General features: G+C 36.1%; 1 protein-coding gene across 1 annotated transcript in view; it reads right to left on the reverse strand.

Annotated features, from left to right (window-relative positions):
• LOC109073420 (contactin-associated protein-like 5) overlaps window positions 1-17,807 on the reverse strand; it is an 83,691-nt gene that overhangs the window by 47,413 nt on the left and 18,471 nt on the right. The window contains exon 3 of the mRNA XM_042733917.1: window positions 9,182-9,375. Within this exon, the coding sequence (XP_042589851.1) occupies window positions 9,182-9,375 (194 nt within the window). The remainder of the gene's footprint in view (window positions 1-9,181; window positions 9,376-17,807) is intronic.

The raw sequence follows: 17,807 nt of genomic DNA on the forward strand, positions 1-17,807 counted from the left end.
CTTTATTTAGAAACGCCTCATTAAAATGAACTGTAACTCAACACAAAGTCATGAGAGATATATCTATAGAAAGCTTGACATGTCTGCTTTTAGACTAAGCAAGTGCTACCAAAAACAAATATTCTGTGATAAAGTAATCCACATGAAAACAACATGATGTCTGTCTTTCACTTCTCCCTTCATTATATCTAATGCGACCACGCCCACGCGCCGAGCGCGCTATTGTTATTATAAGTGTCCACATGAAGCTTGCGGCGGGTAACCGCCCTCATCAGAGCAAACAAAGCAGCGAGACTGTACTTCACGTTTTTTAATTGTTACTGTTTGCTTCGTGCAGAGAGGAATAAGACATAATTCACCTCAATAAGACTGCTGAGAGGAATAAGATTTGGATTACCTCAGAAAGAAGAACGAAGCGGTTGACCCAGCAGAGATAAACATGAGTAAGTCTTTTTTATTATTAATCTACTTGTATTAGTTTTCATATAACTTGTACACATTTTACTAGTTACACTTTTTCCAGACTATAATTCCTGACTAAATGTATAATCAGGTGAAACATTATGAAGTTTCATTTACATCATCTCAATGTTTCACGATGCCAGGATGTTTTTTTTTTATTTTATTTTTTTATGTTCTATAACATAGACAGCTCTGGTGTAAATATTTTTAATGTGTTATACCCCGTCATTGGTATTTGCAATCGTCTGAGGTAAAAAAAATAAATAAAAAAAAAGTGTATCAAGTAAGCTGTAAATATCACTGACAATAAATGTGCTATGTGGTAATTGTGTTCTTTTTTCCCTATAAATTACTAATAGTATCAGTGACCATCACAATAATGTTAAGAATGCAGTTTATTTGCGTAAACAGCATACTTTCTTTTTTTTTTTAGATAAATAATAACTTGTTGCAAAGCGAGCCAATGCAAATAAGCAGCCCACTCAGGAACCTGGAACACAGCTAAGACCAAGCGAGGCACACACTCCCATCTCTTTAAAAAAGTATGTCCTTCGGAGCACATAAACAATATACATTTTGAAAATGCCAGGTATGTGATGTTTATTTATATATTTCAACATGACACATGAGCCTGCATTTATTTGATCCAAAATACAGAAAGTTGCATTTGCTAAAGCAGTAATATTGTGAAATATTTTTACTATTTAAAATATCTGCTTTCTATTTGAATATATTTTAAAATTTAATTTATTCCTGTGATCAAAGCTAAATTTTCAGCATCATTACTCCAGTCTCACTCCAAGTGTAACAATATACACTATACCATTTTAAAGCTGGGAGTCAGTATACAGTATACAGTATATATAAAAAAAATTTATTTAGCACACAAGTGATGATCAATACAATAATAATGTTAGAAACGATGATGTTCTTTCAATTAATAAAAAAAACCTCTTCAAAATTAATAATAATAATAATAATAATATTAATAAATGTTTTTTTGAGTAGCAAATCAAAATATTAGAATGATTTCTGAAAGATTGTGTGACTGGAGTAATGATGCTAAAAATTCAGCTTTGAAAGTCAGCTTTGATTGTTCCTAATAAACTGTTTAACTGCACTCGCAAGTGAATCTCAAGTTATTTTGGGGGATAATTAAATATATTCTAAATAAACTACAAACATAAAAATATACACATTTATTTTGTCCTCACATTCTTTCTCGTAACTCTTCCCTCTCAGTGACACAGCTGACTGAAAGGCTCATTATGCAGCTCATTATGTGGGTCTTTGTTTTCTCAGGTGTGAATCACACACATATTCATGATAGTTGACGCCTACTCGCATATGCCCATTTGAAACAAAAAGTGTCTTAAAAATTTTAAATTAATCTATTGTTTTCTGTGAGTGAGTAAACAAGATGATTTTCACATCATTTTGAAGCAAAAATTCTACGCTACAAGCTCCAGATTTGACAGTCTTGTAAACAAATGTTCTGTATGTGTTTAATGACCTTTTTTCAGTGACTTCAAAATTGTAGTTTTTTACTAACCACGCATAAACGTTGTTTTCTCAAAAACACAATCATGTATATACATGCTATTTACATATTATAGTAGCCCAGTTTGTACTGATTACAGTGTTATTAGAATTTAGCCATGTATCTATTTATAAGCAACTGAAAAAAGCATAAAAGTCAGGGGATGTCAAAACTTCTCCAGGCCCCCAAAACCCCCTAGACCTCTGAGGGTTAAATGGATGTACAAGTACACTGTTTAAATGTTTGGGGTCAGTAAGGTCTCATGCTGTTTGAAGATGTCTCATGCTCACCAAGCTGCATTTTTTTATAGCAAAACTACAGCAAAAATAGTAATACTGCTAAATATTAGTTTTGCAATTTAAAACATTGAATTAATCTATTCTAATATATGATCAAATTTAATTGTTACAATCACCAGCTGGAGTGCCCATGAGCTCCTCCAGAGGGCACTCCTCCTCACACCGTTGACACTCCCTCAAAACCGCATTCCTCATAATCCTTAGCCTAGACTCTTGATCATAGATTGCATTCACCTGTGTCTTGTTACCTCATCAGTCTCACCCTATTTAAAGCCTGGTTTTTCACTCATTCATTTCTTAGTCTTGGTTGTTGTCACATTGATTTTCTGAGTATGTATGTCCTGGTTTCTGTGTCTTGTTTGGATTTTGCCAAGTTTCCTGTTTTTTTTTTTTTTTTTTTTTTTTTTTTTGGGTGTGTACCTGTTTGCTACACTTTGGACTGACTACCCTGGGTATGACCTCATGGTAGTGATGGGAGAAACAAACCTTTTTGAAGCTTCAAATCAATTAAACCGATTGCTTTGCAAAATGATTCACTGTTTTGAAGCGTTTGAAACATGACACTCTAGCGATGCCTGCTGATCAAAAGTGTGTAAATGCAAAAAAAAAAAAAAAAAAAAAACTCTTAAAACATGCATAAAAACAGCTTTTAAAAGCCCATTGCAAATGTTTTATTGAAAGTATAAACATTAAATGTGATTAAAAATATTTATTTATTTAAAATAGTTTTTAAAATATTTTATATTAATTTGCAGGGCTTGTTTTGATTGTTTTATGGAGAGCTTGCACATAGAGACCAGTAAGAGACTGTACACTACGTCTCATTTAAAATGTCTGCAATTTGATGAAACTGATCTGAGATCAGGTAAAAACCATAAACATTGGTTTAATGGTTTGCTGCTGGGTAGCGAGCTCAAAGAACTTGCATGATTCATGGGTTTACAGAGATTGCCCCCCAATGGCAAGCCATTGATATTTTGAAAAGTTTCAAAACAGTTATGATGTAATGAAGCCTCGTTTACTGAATTCACATGACTTTGGTAGTTTGATACACAAACCACTGTTTCGAAACAACTGATTCACAAAGGTTTTGAAGCTTCACGAAGCACTACCTCATGCCCTAATCTTCATATCTTTGTGCAGATTGTGACAGTAATCTATTCCTGTGATGGCAAAGATGAATTTCCAGCAGTAACACAATCTTTTAGAAATCATTCTAGTATGCCGATTTGGTTCTCTAGAAACATTACTTATTATCAGTAATGAAAACAGTTGTGCCGCTGAATAGTTTTGTGGTAATTGTGATTATTATTATTATTTTTTTTCAGTTTAGCATTTGAAATGCATTATTATTTGTAATATTATAAATGTATTTGTTGTCACCTTTTATCAGTTTAATCCATCCTTTCTGAAAAAAAAAAAAAAAAAAAAAAACATTTCAAAAGGTAGTGTGTGTGGAAAGCCCTAACATAGTTTGGTTTGTTATATGCTAATTACTAATCACAGCTATGCACTTCCTCACTCAGAATAAGGCAGCTTAATTAATATTAGAGTGAGGGTAGGAAATAGGAATAAAACTTTGTGCAAACACCTGTTTTGGCAGAAATGCTTGAGCATCCTTTCTGTACATGCAAGTATTAAACTGACTGAATGAAAACCAATGTCCTTAGTTCTCCACTTGGATAATGGTTCACAAGTTCTTTCTTCTCGCTCACATGCACAAACGAGGCAAATGTCAAGGTACAGATATAGATTAAAACAAAGGAAAGGTGCAAAAGGTACAGTACAGACGGTGTAAAAAAGGAGGAAGGCAGATTGAGGCTAATGTAGGATTTAATTGTTAAAGTGCACCACCTTCATGCTGTGGTGAGAATAAAAGGCTTTGTGCAAGAAGGAATAAAACCTCAGCTGTACTCCAGGCCCCAGAAAGCTCTCACGTAGATGGTGGGAAAGAGTGAGAGAGAGGGTTATCTGTTCCACAAAAAGTCCATGTTTCAAAAAAACTAAAAATGAAAAGTTCAGCAGCCGTTCTGAAAGGCTGACTGAATCGTGACAAATTTGTCTCTTTGCAGAATCACCACTGTAGTTTCCTGTTCTCTTCCATCCATTAGCCTCAACCCTAGAGTGCCTATAGATGATTTTTTTTTATATACTTCCTGTCTATCCATACGCAGACATATTACCAATCCAAAAACATAAATACACAAACACACAGCGAAAATGGCTTCATAAATATCATGTAAGCAGCAGAATCATACCATTAAGATTTAAACTGATGCAAACTCATATGTTTACCATGATTAATGGCTAGTTTCTAGTGGGCAGTAGTGATTAGGAGACCCTTATTTAATGGCCAGCATGTTTCAGTTTAGGCAAAATGTGTGACTATATTCTGGCGTTAAACAGGCGGCATCAGATTCTGTCTGTCTGACTCATTGGCATCTGCTCCAGCTGGCATGGCAACTCACCTTGGCACAGACTGGCTCCTCTGTGAGATGGTTTGCTCCTCTGTATACAAGCAAAATTCAAGGTCCTACTGCCAGTGTGTGCCTGACAGCAAGGAGAAGCTCAGCTTCTCCTTTCGCATGTATCCTTTTGGCCACACCAAAAATCACACCATCTCTGTTGGTGACAGACTTGATATTTCAAGGTGAAAAGAACCCCAATGGTTAGACTGGAGGCTGAATAGACTGATTATTTTTATATTTATATGCTGTAATTTCTGTCACAACTTTTTTTTGTCTTAGGGTTAGGACAAAATTACTGAACAAAATTATAAACACAATACTTTTTTGCCCCCATTTTTCATGAGCTGGACTCAAAGATCTAAGACTTTTTCTACAGTATGTACACAAAAGGCCAATATCTTTCAAATATTGTTCACAAATCTGTCTAAATCTGTGTTAGTGAGCACTTCCGAGATAATCCATCCACCTCACAGGTGTGGCATATCAAGATACTGATCAGACAGCATGATTATTGCCCAGGTGTGCCTTAGGCTGGCCACAATAAAAGGCAACTCTAAAATGTGCAGTTTTATCACACAGCACAATGCCACAGATGTTGCACGTTTTGAGGGAGCATGCAATTGGTATGCTGACTGTAGGAATGTCCACCAGAGCTCTTGCCCGTGAATTGAATGTTAATTTCTCTACCATAAGCCATCTCCAAAGGTATTTCATAGAATTTGGCAGTACATCCAACCTCAGACCAAGTGTAACCACAACAGCCCAGGACCTCCACATCCAGCATCTTCGCCTCCAAGAACATCTGAGACCAGCCACCCGAACAGCTGCCTCAACAATCGGTTTGCATAACAACCCTCTACATTGCGAGTAAATCACTCGCATATGCGACTAAATCTTCACTCTGGCGACTAAATTATGTCTAATATTAGCCAATGGCTAATAAATTCTCAGATTTTACTCGCCAGTGTGTGAGTTGGAGGCTAAGTATAAATTTAGCACACATATATTTTCACTCGCAGAACACTCTCTGATTGAGCGCTATGGAGTTTCACTCTCCAACTGATCTGTGATATTTTTCAGTTCATCTGAATGGATGCAAAAACGCGCCTATTTGACTTACCATAAACTCTAGTGTGAAGGCTCACACCCTACCGTCGCTTTCTCTCACACACACGCAGAGAGAGAGAGAGAGAGAGAGAATTGACGCGCTACATGTAAACAATATTCTTTGTTGTATTTTACATTACATTACATTTAGTCATTTAGCAGACACTTTTATCCAAAGCGACTTACAAAAACTTATTTTCTTGTCAAACTAACAGCGTTTCTTTGGAATTCCTTATCGTTTAAGAACTGCTGGGTTTTCCGGTAGTGGGTGGAGCTAATGCGCAATAGACAATCTCATTGGCGGGCGCTCACCTATTGTCCTCCCTGATTTGATTTCAGCAAATTAGTTTGAGCGAATGCACACAACCTGATTAATATTCATGAATCCAGCAGCTCATGAATCCTTATTGCTTATTATAGTGTTCTTATTAGTATAATTCATATCATTATTATCTTATCAGTATTTTTGTTAGTTTTTTCCCAATGTTTTTTACAATAACACTGAATGACCAAAAAGCACCACCATCAGTCAGTTCAGTTAAACTGACTAATATGCATTAATATCTATCTCTCAGTCTGGCGAGTAAACTAAAAAAAATTACTAGCTAATGGTGATTCAATTGTCAAGGTGTCCGTAGAGGGTTGCATAACCAAAGAATTTCTGCACAAACTGTCAGAAACTGTCTCAGGGAAGCTCATCTTCATACTTGTTGTCCTCATCGGGGTCCTGACCTGACTGCAGTTCATCGTCTCAACCGACTCGAGTGGGCAAATTCTCACATTCGATGGCGTCTGGCACTTTGGAGAGGTGTTCTCTTCAAGGATGAATCCTGGTTTTCACTGTACAGGGCAGATGGCAGGCAGCGTGTATGGCGTCGTGTGCGTAAGCGGTTTGCTGATGTCAACGTTGTGGATCGAGTGGCCCATGGTGGCAGTGGGGTTATGCTATGGGCAGGTGTATGTTATGGAAAACGAACACAGGTGCATTTTATTGATGGCATTTTGAATGCACAGAGATACTGTGACGAGATCCTGAGGCCCATTTTTATGCCATTCATTCACAACCATCACCTCATGTTGCAGCATGATAATGCATGGTCCCATGTTGCAAGATCTGTACACAATTCCTGGAAGCTGAAAACATCCCAGTTTTCTTGCATGGCCAACATACTCACCGGACTTGTCACCCATCGAGCATGTTTGGGATGCTCTGAATTGGTGTATACGACAGCGTGTTCCAGTTCCTGCCAATATCCAGCAACTTTGCACAACCATCGAAGAGGAGTGGACCAACATTCCACAGGCCACAATCAACAACCTGATCAACTCTATGTGAAGGAGATGTGTTGCACTGCGTAAGGCAAATGGTGGTCACACCAGATACTGACTGGTTTTCAGACCCCTCCGGACCCCCCAATACAGTAAAACTGCACATTTTAGAGTGACCTTTTATTGTGGCCAGCCTAAGGCACACCTGTGCAATAATCATGCTGTCTAATCAGCATCTGGTATTGCCACACCTGTGAGGTGGATGGATTATCTCGGCAAAGGAGAAGTGCTCACTAACACAGATTTAGACAGATTTGTGAACAATATTTGAGAGAAATAGGCCTTTTGTGTACATAGAAAAAGTCTTAGATTTTTGAGTTCAGCTCATGAAAAATGGGGGCAAAAACAAAAGTGTTGCGTTTATGATTTTGTTCAGTGTAGAAGTCACTGACATAAGTATCACATGCACATGTATCTCTACAGGGGATGCTTGCCACACAATAGGGTTTCTTCCTGCTCAAATTACTGTTAAGTCATCCCAGTGGGCAATATTCATCTTATTAATTAATAATCTAAAATAATTAAGCAAATTAGCAAGATGTCCTTCAAGATAATTAATGCTCAAGTCAATGTGTCACCAGTATTGTCACAGAGGACTCTGGATGCTTACGAATACATTCATAATTAATACTCCCTCTCATCAGTCTATTAGGATTTGGTGGTTTTTATGCAACTTTAACCACATGGGAATAAACAAGAACACAAGATTGATTGACATTTCTGAGAAATGTAACACGGCACTTCACATTTTAGTCTGAATGACAATTAAATGTACTTAAAATAAGAGAACAAGTCCATTTAAATTTCTTTTCTGTGTTGAAGAGAGGGAAATCATTTCACCGAAACAAGCCACTAGAGTACTGCAGGATTAATTAACATAGTCTAATGAATCATTTGTATGTGCCGCATGCACTGACAGGTCTTAAGTGACCCAAAGTGTGTTTTATTGATCTCAGACATGGAGAATAATTAATCAACATATTCCAAACAAAATTCCATCACCGAACGCAGTTCATCATACGCCTTGTGCTTCACTGCATCTTGTATCAATGCCACATGTAGCATTTAGATCTTTGCTATTTGAATCAAAATATAGACTGGAATATTTGACAGCCAAATGGAATAAAAGAATCCAGCAAAAAATGTATTTTGTAGGTGACCCATAAACTGCTTAGTAGCAAAGATCACAGTGTTGTATTTTATGCACATAAGCAAAACCCACAGAGGCTCTACAGAGAGTCAGTGTGTTGTAATCAGTGACTAAAATTAAAACTATTAAAAATCCTTTTTCATTAAATAGAAATAAAGCTGAATTAAACTGGAATATTAGATGAAAAACTTATCACAAATGTAGCTTTGGCAAGTAACTAGGACAAAAATTACTAAAACTATCACTGAAATAATATATATATATATATATATATATATATATAATATATATATATCATACAAACTAATTACTAAAACCTAAACTGAATTTAAAATGAAAAAAATATATATATATATAAAACAAAAGCTTATTCAATATATCAATAAATTCTATAATGGCATATACTGTAAATAATAATAAATTAGAGAATACACATTCTGTAGCTTTTGGAATATCCTAAATATATTCTTCTCTCAGAGTCAAGCATTGTTTGTTTCTTCCTAATCTGTAACATCACTGTACAAAAATAAAAAGGACCTGACCAAGTCTCTGCAGTGATTCTTGATGTCCTGCAGGTTGGCACTGAGTGTTTTCAGTTTTCATATATAAAATGAAACCATTAATACCATTCTCTGTAGTGCCATTTGGACACTTTGGAGTTATTACAGCAGTGTTTATGTGTGTCTGAGGATTTATCTTTCAGTCATGGTTGCTATGGTTTTATTTCTCACTCTTTATAATTTGAGTCCTATAATTCAAACAATGCCTAATAATATCTAGGCAATCACTCAAGATGCATATGTTCCAAAAAATTAGCTAGACTCACCCATATCACGTCCTCTTGTCTATACGGTCTCCAGGCTCGTCCAGAGTCACTGTACTGCAGCTGGTAGCGAGTGACCCAGTCAGTGCTGCCCCACCGACCCTGGGTAGCAATGGATGTGACCTTCAACCTGTCTCGTAGGTCCAGCTGTAGCCAAGGTTGTTGGTCTTCTCCATTTGGAGACCATCCCCCACCACCTAAAAGGACAGATTTAGAGCCAGTGCCTTAAAAAATACAGAGGAATGAAACAGAATTGGGGCGTAATTCTCTCCATGATTCAAGCACTCACTAAAATTTCATACTCTGGTTCATCATGCTGACAGGACTGAAGCTTAGTGGTCAGAGGAAAAATGAATTAAATTTGTTCCAGCAGTTTTGTGGCTCAGCTTCTCTCTTTTTGAGATAGAAATCGCCAACCCATCCCTGGAGGACAGCAGACAGACCTCAGCGCAGTATAATATTACAGCGATTAAAAAAGGCAATTTGGAAATTACACAGCATATTTCTACACTTGTATGTCTTATTGTAGTTTTTCCTGCATCGATTGTTCAGAAAGGAGAGACTCACACACACACAACAACTTCATAGAATTCTTAGAAATATTTGTCCACCCACGCAGATGTACTGAGTACCCACCTCCTTTTCTTTTTATTTTGCCTGAAATCAGTGAACAGTACCTGCAGGAAGGATTATGCTGGCAGACAGGAGAATCTATAAATTGAGCAAGCGGTACATTAAAGGAGCTGTGTTGGATTTCTGCAGGTGGCATGATAGCAAAGAAATGACATGTACCTTGGAACAACGATAAAGAACACTGCCCACGTTTTCTAATGCAAAATTTGTTTTTGGTTTCTAAAATAATTTCTGGAACGAATGCAGAACATTTTCAGAAACTGCATCCTTTGAATCTGCAGAAGAAATAGGCTCAAGTTATGGGTGTGCTGCATGTCATTGTTTATTAAACTACTCCATAAAAAAAGTTAACATTTTGATTTACAATTGAGACATGGTTTTAGTATTGTCTGTTTTCACTTTACATTGCCAAACAAACATTTCCAAATGAAACCACAGTGCCTAACTTCGTTACTAATAAATCTGAGGGTAAACTGAGGGTAAAAAAAAAATAATAATAATTATATCTACATTATTACCGTTTCTGATGGAAAAATCATACTAGGATTATAAATGCACCTTAGAAACCATAAAATAATTTTAATAATTGTAAAAAATTCATTTCATATTCATCGTTTCATTAAAAAATCTATATAAAAAAAACAACCTCATAGCATTACTTAGGCAATTGTAAAAGCAGTGTAAATGCTTGTAAGCAACTCTGAACTGCATTAAATGGTCTGTACTAAATGCTACTACAGATGCAGTTTTTATGCCACTTGTCCAGTGCTAAGAAGGATTTAAGTTGATACAGATTTAATTTGACTGGTAATTACTCTAGGGAAGGATTAGGATATTGACATACAATGCATACATCTGTAAGTTTCTGACATTTATCATTATAAAGGTAAAAATATTGCCTCAATGCAGAAGTTTATGAAATATAATTTAGTTATCGACAAAATCCCAGAAAAAAATAGAAAGATGTGTTTTTTTTTGTCAATATCACACACACACAAGTAAAGAAAATAAAAGACAGAAAAATTGAAATGTAAACAATGACACACACACACACACACACACCTAGCTCAAGTTAAAGCTGCTTTTTGAGAGAACATCAAGCTGGGGTGGAAGAAGGAAACCCTCAAGGTCAGGTGTGATAGGGTTGCCTCGGGGCAAGTCAGAACAAGATGGTCAGATAATAAATGCTTCATCAGTGCTGTTCAGTGACTGGGTACATATCATCTGTGAAGATTTTCACAAAAGGTCAGGATGAACACTCTGAGCTCATTACATTCCAGTGCAGGCTTCATGAGGAGGAAGATAAAACATTCTTATACAGCATGTGCATCCAGAAAATGTATTTTTAGCCTGAGCAATTTATTTAATTTATTAAATAATTTACACACTGACACAAATAATAAGCACAGACATAAATTACAACTTACAGGTCTTGTATTCTAATGACAATCAGAGGCGGATAATGAATAGATGGGTAGATGTAATGGTAACAACATTTGGTGTCTGCACACGTTTGGATCAGGCTGCCAGTGACTGGGAACGAACTGCCTGTCTGTGTCTCACAGCAAAAAGAAACCTCCTGCTGTTACTAAGCAAGAAGCATGACGAGAAAAAGAAACGCCCTGGGGGCGACAGGGACAAGCCGACATATCGTAGCCCCACTTATTACTGCTGGAAGACACCACTGATCCAAAAAGTTATGAATCCACTAAAGAGTTTGGTAGTGTGATCATTTGTGAGTGCCACCAAGCATCATAAGGAAGTTCTTGAAGTGTGTTTGGGTCATGAGGTCAAGCATCTTGCAGTGCAAAAAACAAAGCTCTCAGAGGGCCTTGGCATTAGCTGGTATTTATGACATGTCTATGCTTAACTGCTTAATTAGCTGGGGAGTTTTCTCAAGTGTTTCTACAGACTATAATCAGCTGCTGATTGTAAGGTTGCATTAATCAAACTGCTCTCCACCTCCCTGAAGTAAAAACCACAACACGTTTGCTTAGTGATGATTTAGAAAGACCTCTTGTTATACCCTGTGCTTTGCCAAAGCTCAGCCTGGCACAATAGTTCATCTGTGAGTGTTTTAGGATCATTAAGCAAATCAAGAGCAGTCATTATACTCCTTCTGGATTTGATTCCTGAAGGTTTCTGGGGCTGCTGTTGTTCAGGAAAAATGCATTTACTGGCATTTCTGATTCAAACATTCAACCAATAATAATAATAATAATAATAATAATAATAATAATAATAATAATAATAATAATAATAATAAATGTCATCATTTACTCACATTCCAAGCCTGTTTGGATTTCTTTCTTCTGTGTAACACAAAATACATTTTGAAGAATGTTGGTATTGTAACAAAAAGGTTTTGGACAAAGTTGACTTGCATTGTATAGATTTAAAAAATAAAATAAAATATACAACAGCATGAATGAGCATGATTTTCCAAAAACGCTTTAGAAAACTGTTTCAGGCTGAGTAGCAAAACAAACTTGTAGCCAATCAGCAGTAAGGGGCGTGTCTACTCATGATGTGGAGGAGAGAGCGTTCAGTGCACAGGACGGACATTAGCCGAGCCGAGTGACAGAAAGATAGAGATGGCAGATATAAAACAAAAGAGGAAAACATCTGCGGAACAAAAGAAGGCTTGAGGCAAGAAGAGAATGAAGAGAACTCAAGGAGCGGAAGGCCTGCCATCGGACGCGGAGGTTGCTTCATTTCTTCTCGATAGGTGAGTAACACCGTGTCTGCGCCGCAACAGCTAAAGTCTGTCTAGTACACTGGATGTGACAAAGCAACTGTTGAAAATCATTTGAAATTTGTGTCAATACGTCATAAATACAACGCAGGAGCAATTTTCTGTTGGGGATGTGTTGTGTCGTGTCGCATCCAGTGTTGACCATAGATAGTATATATCAGGGCTGTATGTTAACTCTTTTTTCACATAGCACTGGTGGTACAGAGTTTGAAAGTTTTGTAGCACAGGCCAAAAAGTTGTAGCACAACTATAAAACGTCTGTTATCATGTCTGAAAACAAACACAAGTAATGGAATTCATTACTTAAACAGGCACTGATGTTCCATACAGAGCACAAAAAATAACCCATAACAAAAATTGTTTTTAGACAAAGTTTTCTTAATTTGCTAAAAATGGAAGAGTGCAGAAACACAAAACCTCTTATACCTTAACAAAATATAGAATAAAAAAGAATGGCAGAAATTTATGCCAAAGTGAGCAAAGATAAAAATCTTTGTCATTATTTTATCTTTGTTATTAGAAAATAATAACAAAGATATACATTACAAATACACATAATATACAAATAAAACAGTGATTTATTTTTACAGTACAGTTTGTATAGTATTTAGCAGTAACATTCATGAAATTGAATGAACAAATATTAAAATAAAACACTATATACACTATATACATCAATTATACTTTTTTTAAAGCAACTGACTGATCATAAGTTCATTTTAGACAGTATTAGACTCAAAATAAATCAGGTGCGAAAGACAACTTAGTCCAATAATCAAGCGCTTTTTGGCAGGCTCTCAGTGTGATCGCGCTGAGAAAAAGCGCATGCAGAACAGCATGTGAATTAAACATTTAACCGGTATTTAAAGCAGATGGAAAGAATGTAGTTTTGTTATTGCGCATAAGTGCAGCGTCCCGTGAGAGTAACTCTACTGCTGAGCTAACACTGATGTGAATGCATGTGGCGTTGTTACATTATATTGAGATGGAGGGAGGCGCCAGACCTATATGTCATACTGTACATCTCTGCGTATATATATATATATATATATATATATATATATATATATATATATATATATATATATATATATATATGTATATATATATATACATACAAACCCGATTCCAAAAAAGTTGGGACACTGCACAAATTGTGAGTAAAAAAGGAATGGAATAATTTACAAATCTCATAAACTTATATTTTATTCACAATAGACTATAGATAACATATCAAATGTTGAAAGTAAGATATTTTGAAATGTCATGCCAAATATTGGCTCATTTTGGATTTCATGAGCGCTACACATTCCAAAAAAGTTGGGACAGGTAGCAATAAGAGGCCGGAAAAGTTAAATGTACATATAAGGAACAGCTGGAGGACCAATTTGCAACTTATTAGGTCAATTGGCAACATGATTGGGTATAAAAAGAGCCTCTCGGAGTGGCAGTGTCTCTCAGAAGTCAAGATGGGCAGAGGATCACCAATTCCCCCAATGCTGCGGTGAAAAATAGTGGAGAAATATCAGAAAGGAGTTTCTCAGAGAAAAATTGCAAAGAGTTTGAAGTTATCATCATCTACAGTGCATAATATCATCCAAAGATTCAGAGAATCTGGAAGAATCTCTATGCATAAGGGTCAAGGCCATACTGGTTGCCCTTAGACGGCACTGCACCACATACAGGTATGCTACTGTAATGGAAATCACAACATGGGCTCAGGAATACTTTCAGAAAACATTGTCAGTGAACACAATCAACAGTGCCATTCGCCGTTGCTGGATAAAACTCTATAGGTCAAAAAAGAAGCCATATCTAAACATGATCCAGAAGCGCAGGCGTTTTCTCTGGGCCAAGGCTCATTTAACCCTCTGGAGTCGATTAACGCGTATACGCGTTTTGGGGTATTTTCTCCTGATAACCCCGAAAAGAACTTAAATTACACTTTCAGTTTTGATCGTACAGATAAGTGCAATACATCAATCGAATCTGTAAAGGGTCTACTTTTTTTTTTGTATACAGACATAATAACAACAAAACTTTGTGCACTTATAAAATAAAGATAACAAACAAGGAGTGCTGTCTGCAGCCTTTGTCTGCGCTGATCTTCAGATACAAATGCGTCATTAAAATGAACTGTAACTCAGTGAATACTCAACGAAGAGACATGAGAGAGATATCTATAGAAAGCCTGACATGTCTACTTTTAAACTAAACAAGTGCTGCTGAAAACAAATATTCTGTGATAAAGTAATCCATATGAAAACAACGCGATGTCCGTTTTTCACGTCTCCCTTCATTATCTTCTAATGCGACCACGCCCCTGCGCCGAGCGCGCTTTTGAGATTCCAAAGTTTCACTGAAGCGCGCGGCTTTTGAATACGCCCACACAACAGAAGACAACGCAGCGAGACTGTTCTTCAAGTTTTTATTATTTTACTGTTTGCTTCGCGATGAGAGGAATAAGACATAATTCACCCCAAAAAGATGTGATGTGGTTGAGGATTTGAGATTTGGATTTCCTCAGAAAAAAGAATGAAGCACTTTATTCAGCAGAGTTCATAAACATGAGTAAGTCTCTTTTTATTGATTTATATACTTGTACTAGTTTTCACATAACGTGTAAACATTTTACTAGTTAGACTTTTTCCAAACTATAATTCCTGACTAAATGTATAATCAAGTGAAATATTATGAAGTTTCAATAACAATATACACTACTATACCATTCAAAAGCTTGATGTAAATAATATAAATGTACCAATAAATGTAACTGTAACAAATGTAACAATCATTGCTGGTTCTTTCAATTTATCCCCCCTAAAAAACCTAATGAAAAAATATTCTCAGCTCTTTTCAACATTAATAATAATAATAATAATAATAATAATGATGATGATAATAATAACAATAAATGTTTTTTTTGTAGAAAATAAGATTGTTAAAAGGATTTCTGAAGGATTGTGTGACTGGAGTAATGATGCAAAAAAATCAGTTTGAAAGTCAGCTTTGATTTTTCCTAATGAACTGTTTAACTGCACTCACAAGTGAATATTAAATTATGTTGTGGGATAATTAAATATATTCTAAATAAACTACAAACATAAAATTATATAGATTTATTTTGTCCTCACATTCTTTCTTGTAACTCATCCCTCTCAGTGACACAGGTGACTGAATGGCTCATTATGCAGCTCATTATGCAGGCCTTTGTCTTCTCAGGTGTGAATTCATGATAGTTGACGCCTACTCGCATATGACTTTTACCAACAAAAAGTGTCTTAGAAAATTTAAATCAATATATTGTTTTCTGTAAGTGAGTAAACAAGATGATTTTCACATCATTTAGAAAAAAAAAATTCTAGGCTACAAGCTCCAGTTCTCAAAATATCTGGGAACCAATTTTCTGTATGTGTTTTATTGCCTTATTCAAGTGATTTAACATTTTTAGTTTTTCATTAACCACGCATAACATTTTTTTTCTCAAAAACACAATCATGTACATACATGCTCCACACATATTATTATGGCCCAGTTTGTGCTGATTACAGCGAGATTAGACTTTAGCCATTTAGATATTTATAAGAAACTGAAAAAAGCACAAATGTCAGGGCATGACAAAACTTCTCCAGGCCCCAAAAATACCCTTAGACTCCAGAGGGTTAAAATGGACTGTGGTAAAGTGGAAAACTGTTCTGTGGTCAGACGAATCAAAATTTGAAGTTCTTTTGGAAAACTGTGATGCCATGTCATCCAGACTAAAGAGGACAAGGACAACCCAAATTGTTATCAGCGCTCCGTTCAGAAGCTTGCATCTCTGGGGTTGCATGAGTGTGTGTGGCAAGGGCACCATCAATGCTGAAAGGTATATCCAAGTTCTAGAACAACATATGCTCCCATCCAGACGTTGTCTCTTTCAGGGAAGACCTTGCATTTTCCAACATGACAATGCCAAAACCACATACTGCATCAATTACAACATCATGGCTGCGTAGAAGAAGGATCCGGGTACTGAAATGGCCAGCCTGCAGTCCAGATCTTTCACCCATAGAAAACATTTGGCGCATCATAAAGAGGAAGATGTGACAAAGAAGACCTAAGTCAGTTGAGCAACTAGAAGCCTGTATTAGACAACAATGGGACAACATTCCTATTCCTAAACTTGAGCAACTTGTCTCATTAGTCCCCAGACGTTTGCAGACTGTTATAAAAAGAAGAGGGGGTGCCACACAGTGGTAAACATGGCCTTGTCCCAACTTTTTTGAGATGTGTTTGAGATGTGTTTTCCCTTAAAATTATACATTTTCTCAGTTTAAACATTTGATATGTCATCTATGTTGTATTCGGAATAAAATATTGAAATTTTAAACTTCCACATCATTGCATTCTGTTTTTATTCTCAATTTGTACAGTGTCCCCAACTTTTTTGGAAACGGGTTTTGTATATATATATATATATATATAGATATATATATATATATATATATATATATATATATATGGTGAAGACAGCATCACTGATTATAATGAGTTCTATAGTATTTTATCGACCCGCGCCACTCGCGTCCGGTGTAGACAAATTTTGGTGTAACCTTGGTTTTGCTTTAACTAATTGTTGCCTGGGTTGCGTACGTATGTGTGGGCTGGAGCTATTAAAATAGGGGCAAGACCCTTTTGGTGTACTTTATTGTGCGTTTATTGGTGCCACTGATTTTTTCAATCTACTTAGTATTCCAATGCTTTTGACAGCCCTGGAAAAGCTATTGGATGAAAATCTGCAAACACTGAAAGAGAATTTGTAAACATGGATTTGTAAACTGACACCAAGCATTAAGGGAGAAAAAAAGCCTCCCTTGACAAATGACATTTGATTACTAAAACTTCAAAACTTTTTAAAATTCCTTTACCTTCCTTTGAGTCCGAATTTACATTTTGAACGGTTGTTGCATATTGTTAGAGATTTATGTTTGTCTATGTCTTGTCACACTTGAGAAATGACTTTTAAAATCTTAAAATGTTGCTTCAGGCACAGCTAATCACCAGAGCTTTTCACATCAGTACTGCTCATAGACACCAGCAGACTGTTACTTTCCCTCCAACGAAAGTATAAAGTCTTCTAATACTTTTTTGCAGTGTTTGTGGAAGTTAAATCACATTACTTTAGGTATTCATAAAAAAGCTTTACGTCAACACTTTCTTCTGACAAGGACAAATTTCCCTTCTGCTTAATTCTCTAGTCAC

The sequence above is a fragment of the Cyprinus carpio genome, chromosome B11 (genome assembly GCF_018340385.1).
Source record: "Cyprinus carpio isolate SPL01 chromosome B11, ASM1834038v1, whole genome shotgun sequence".
In the NCBI taxonomy this organism is placed as follows: Eukaryota; Metazoa; Chordata; class Actinopteri; order Cypriniformes; family Cyprinidae; genus Cyprinus; species Cyprinus carpio.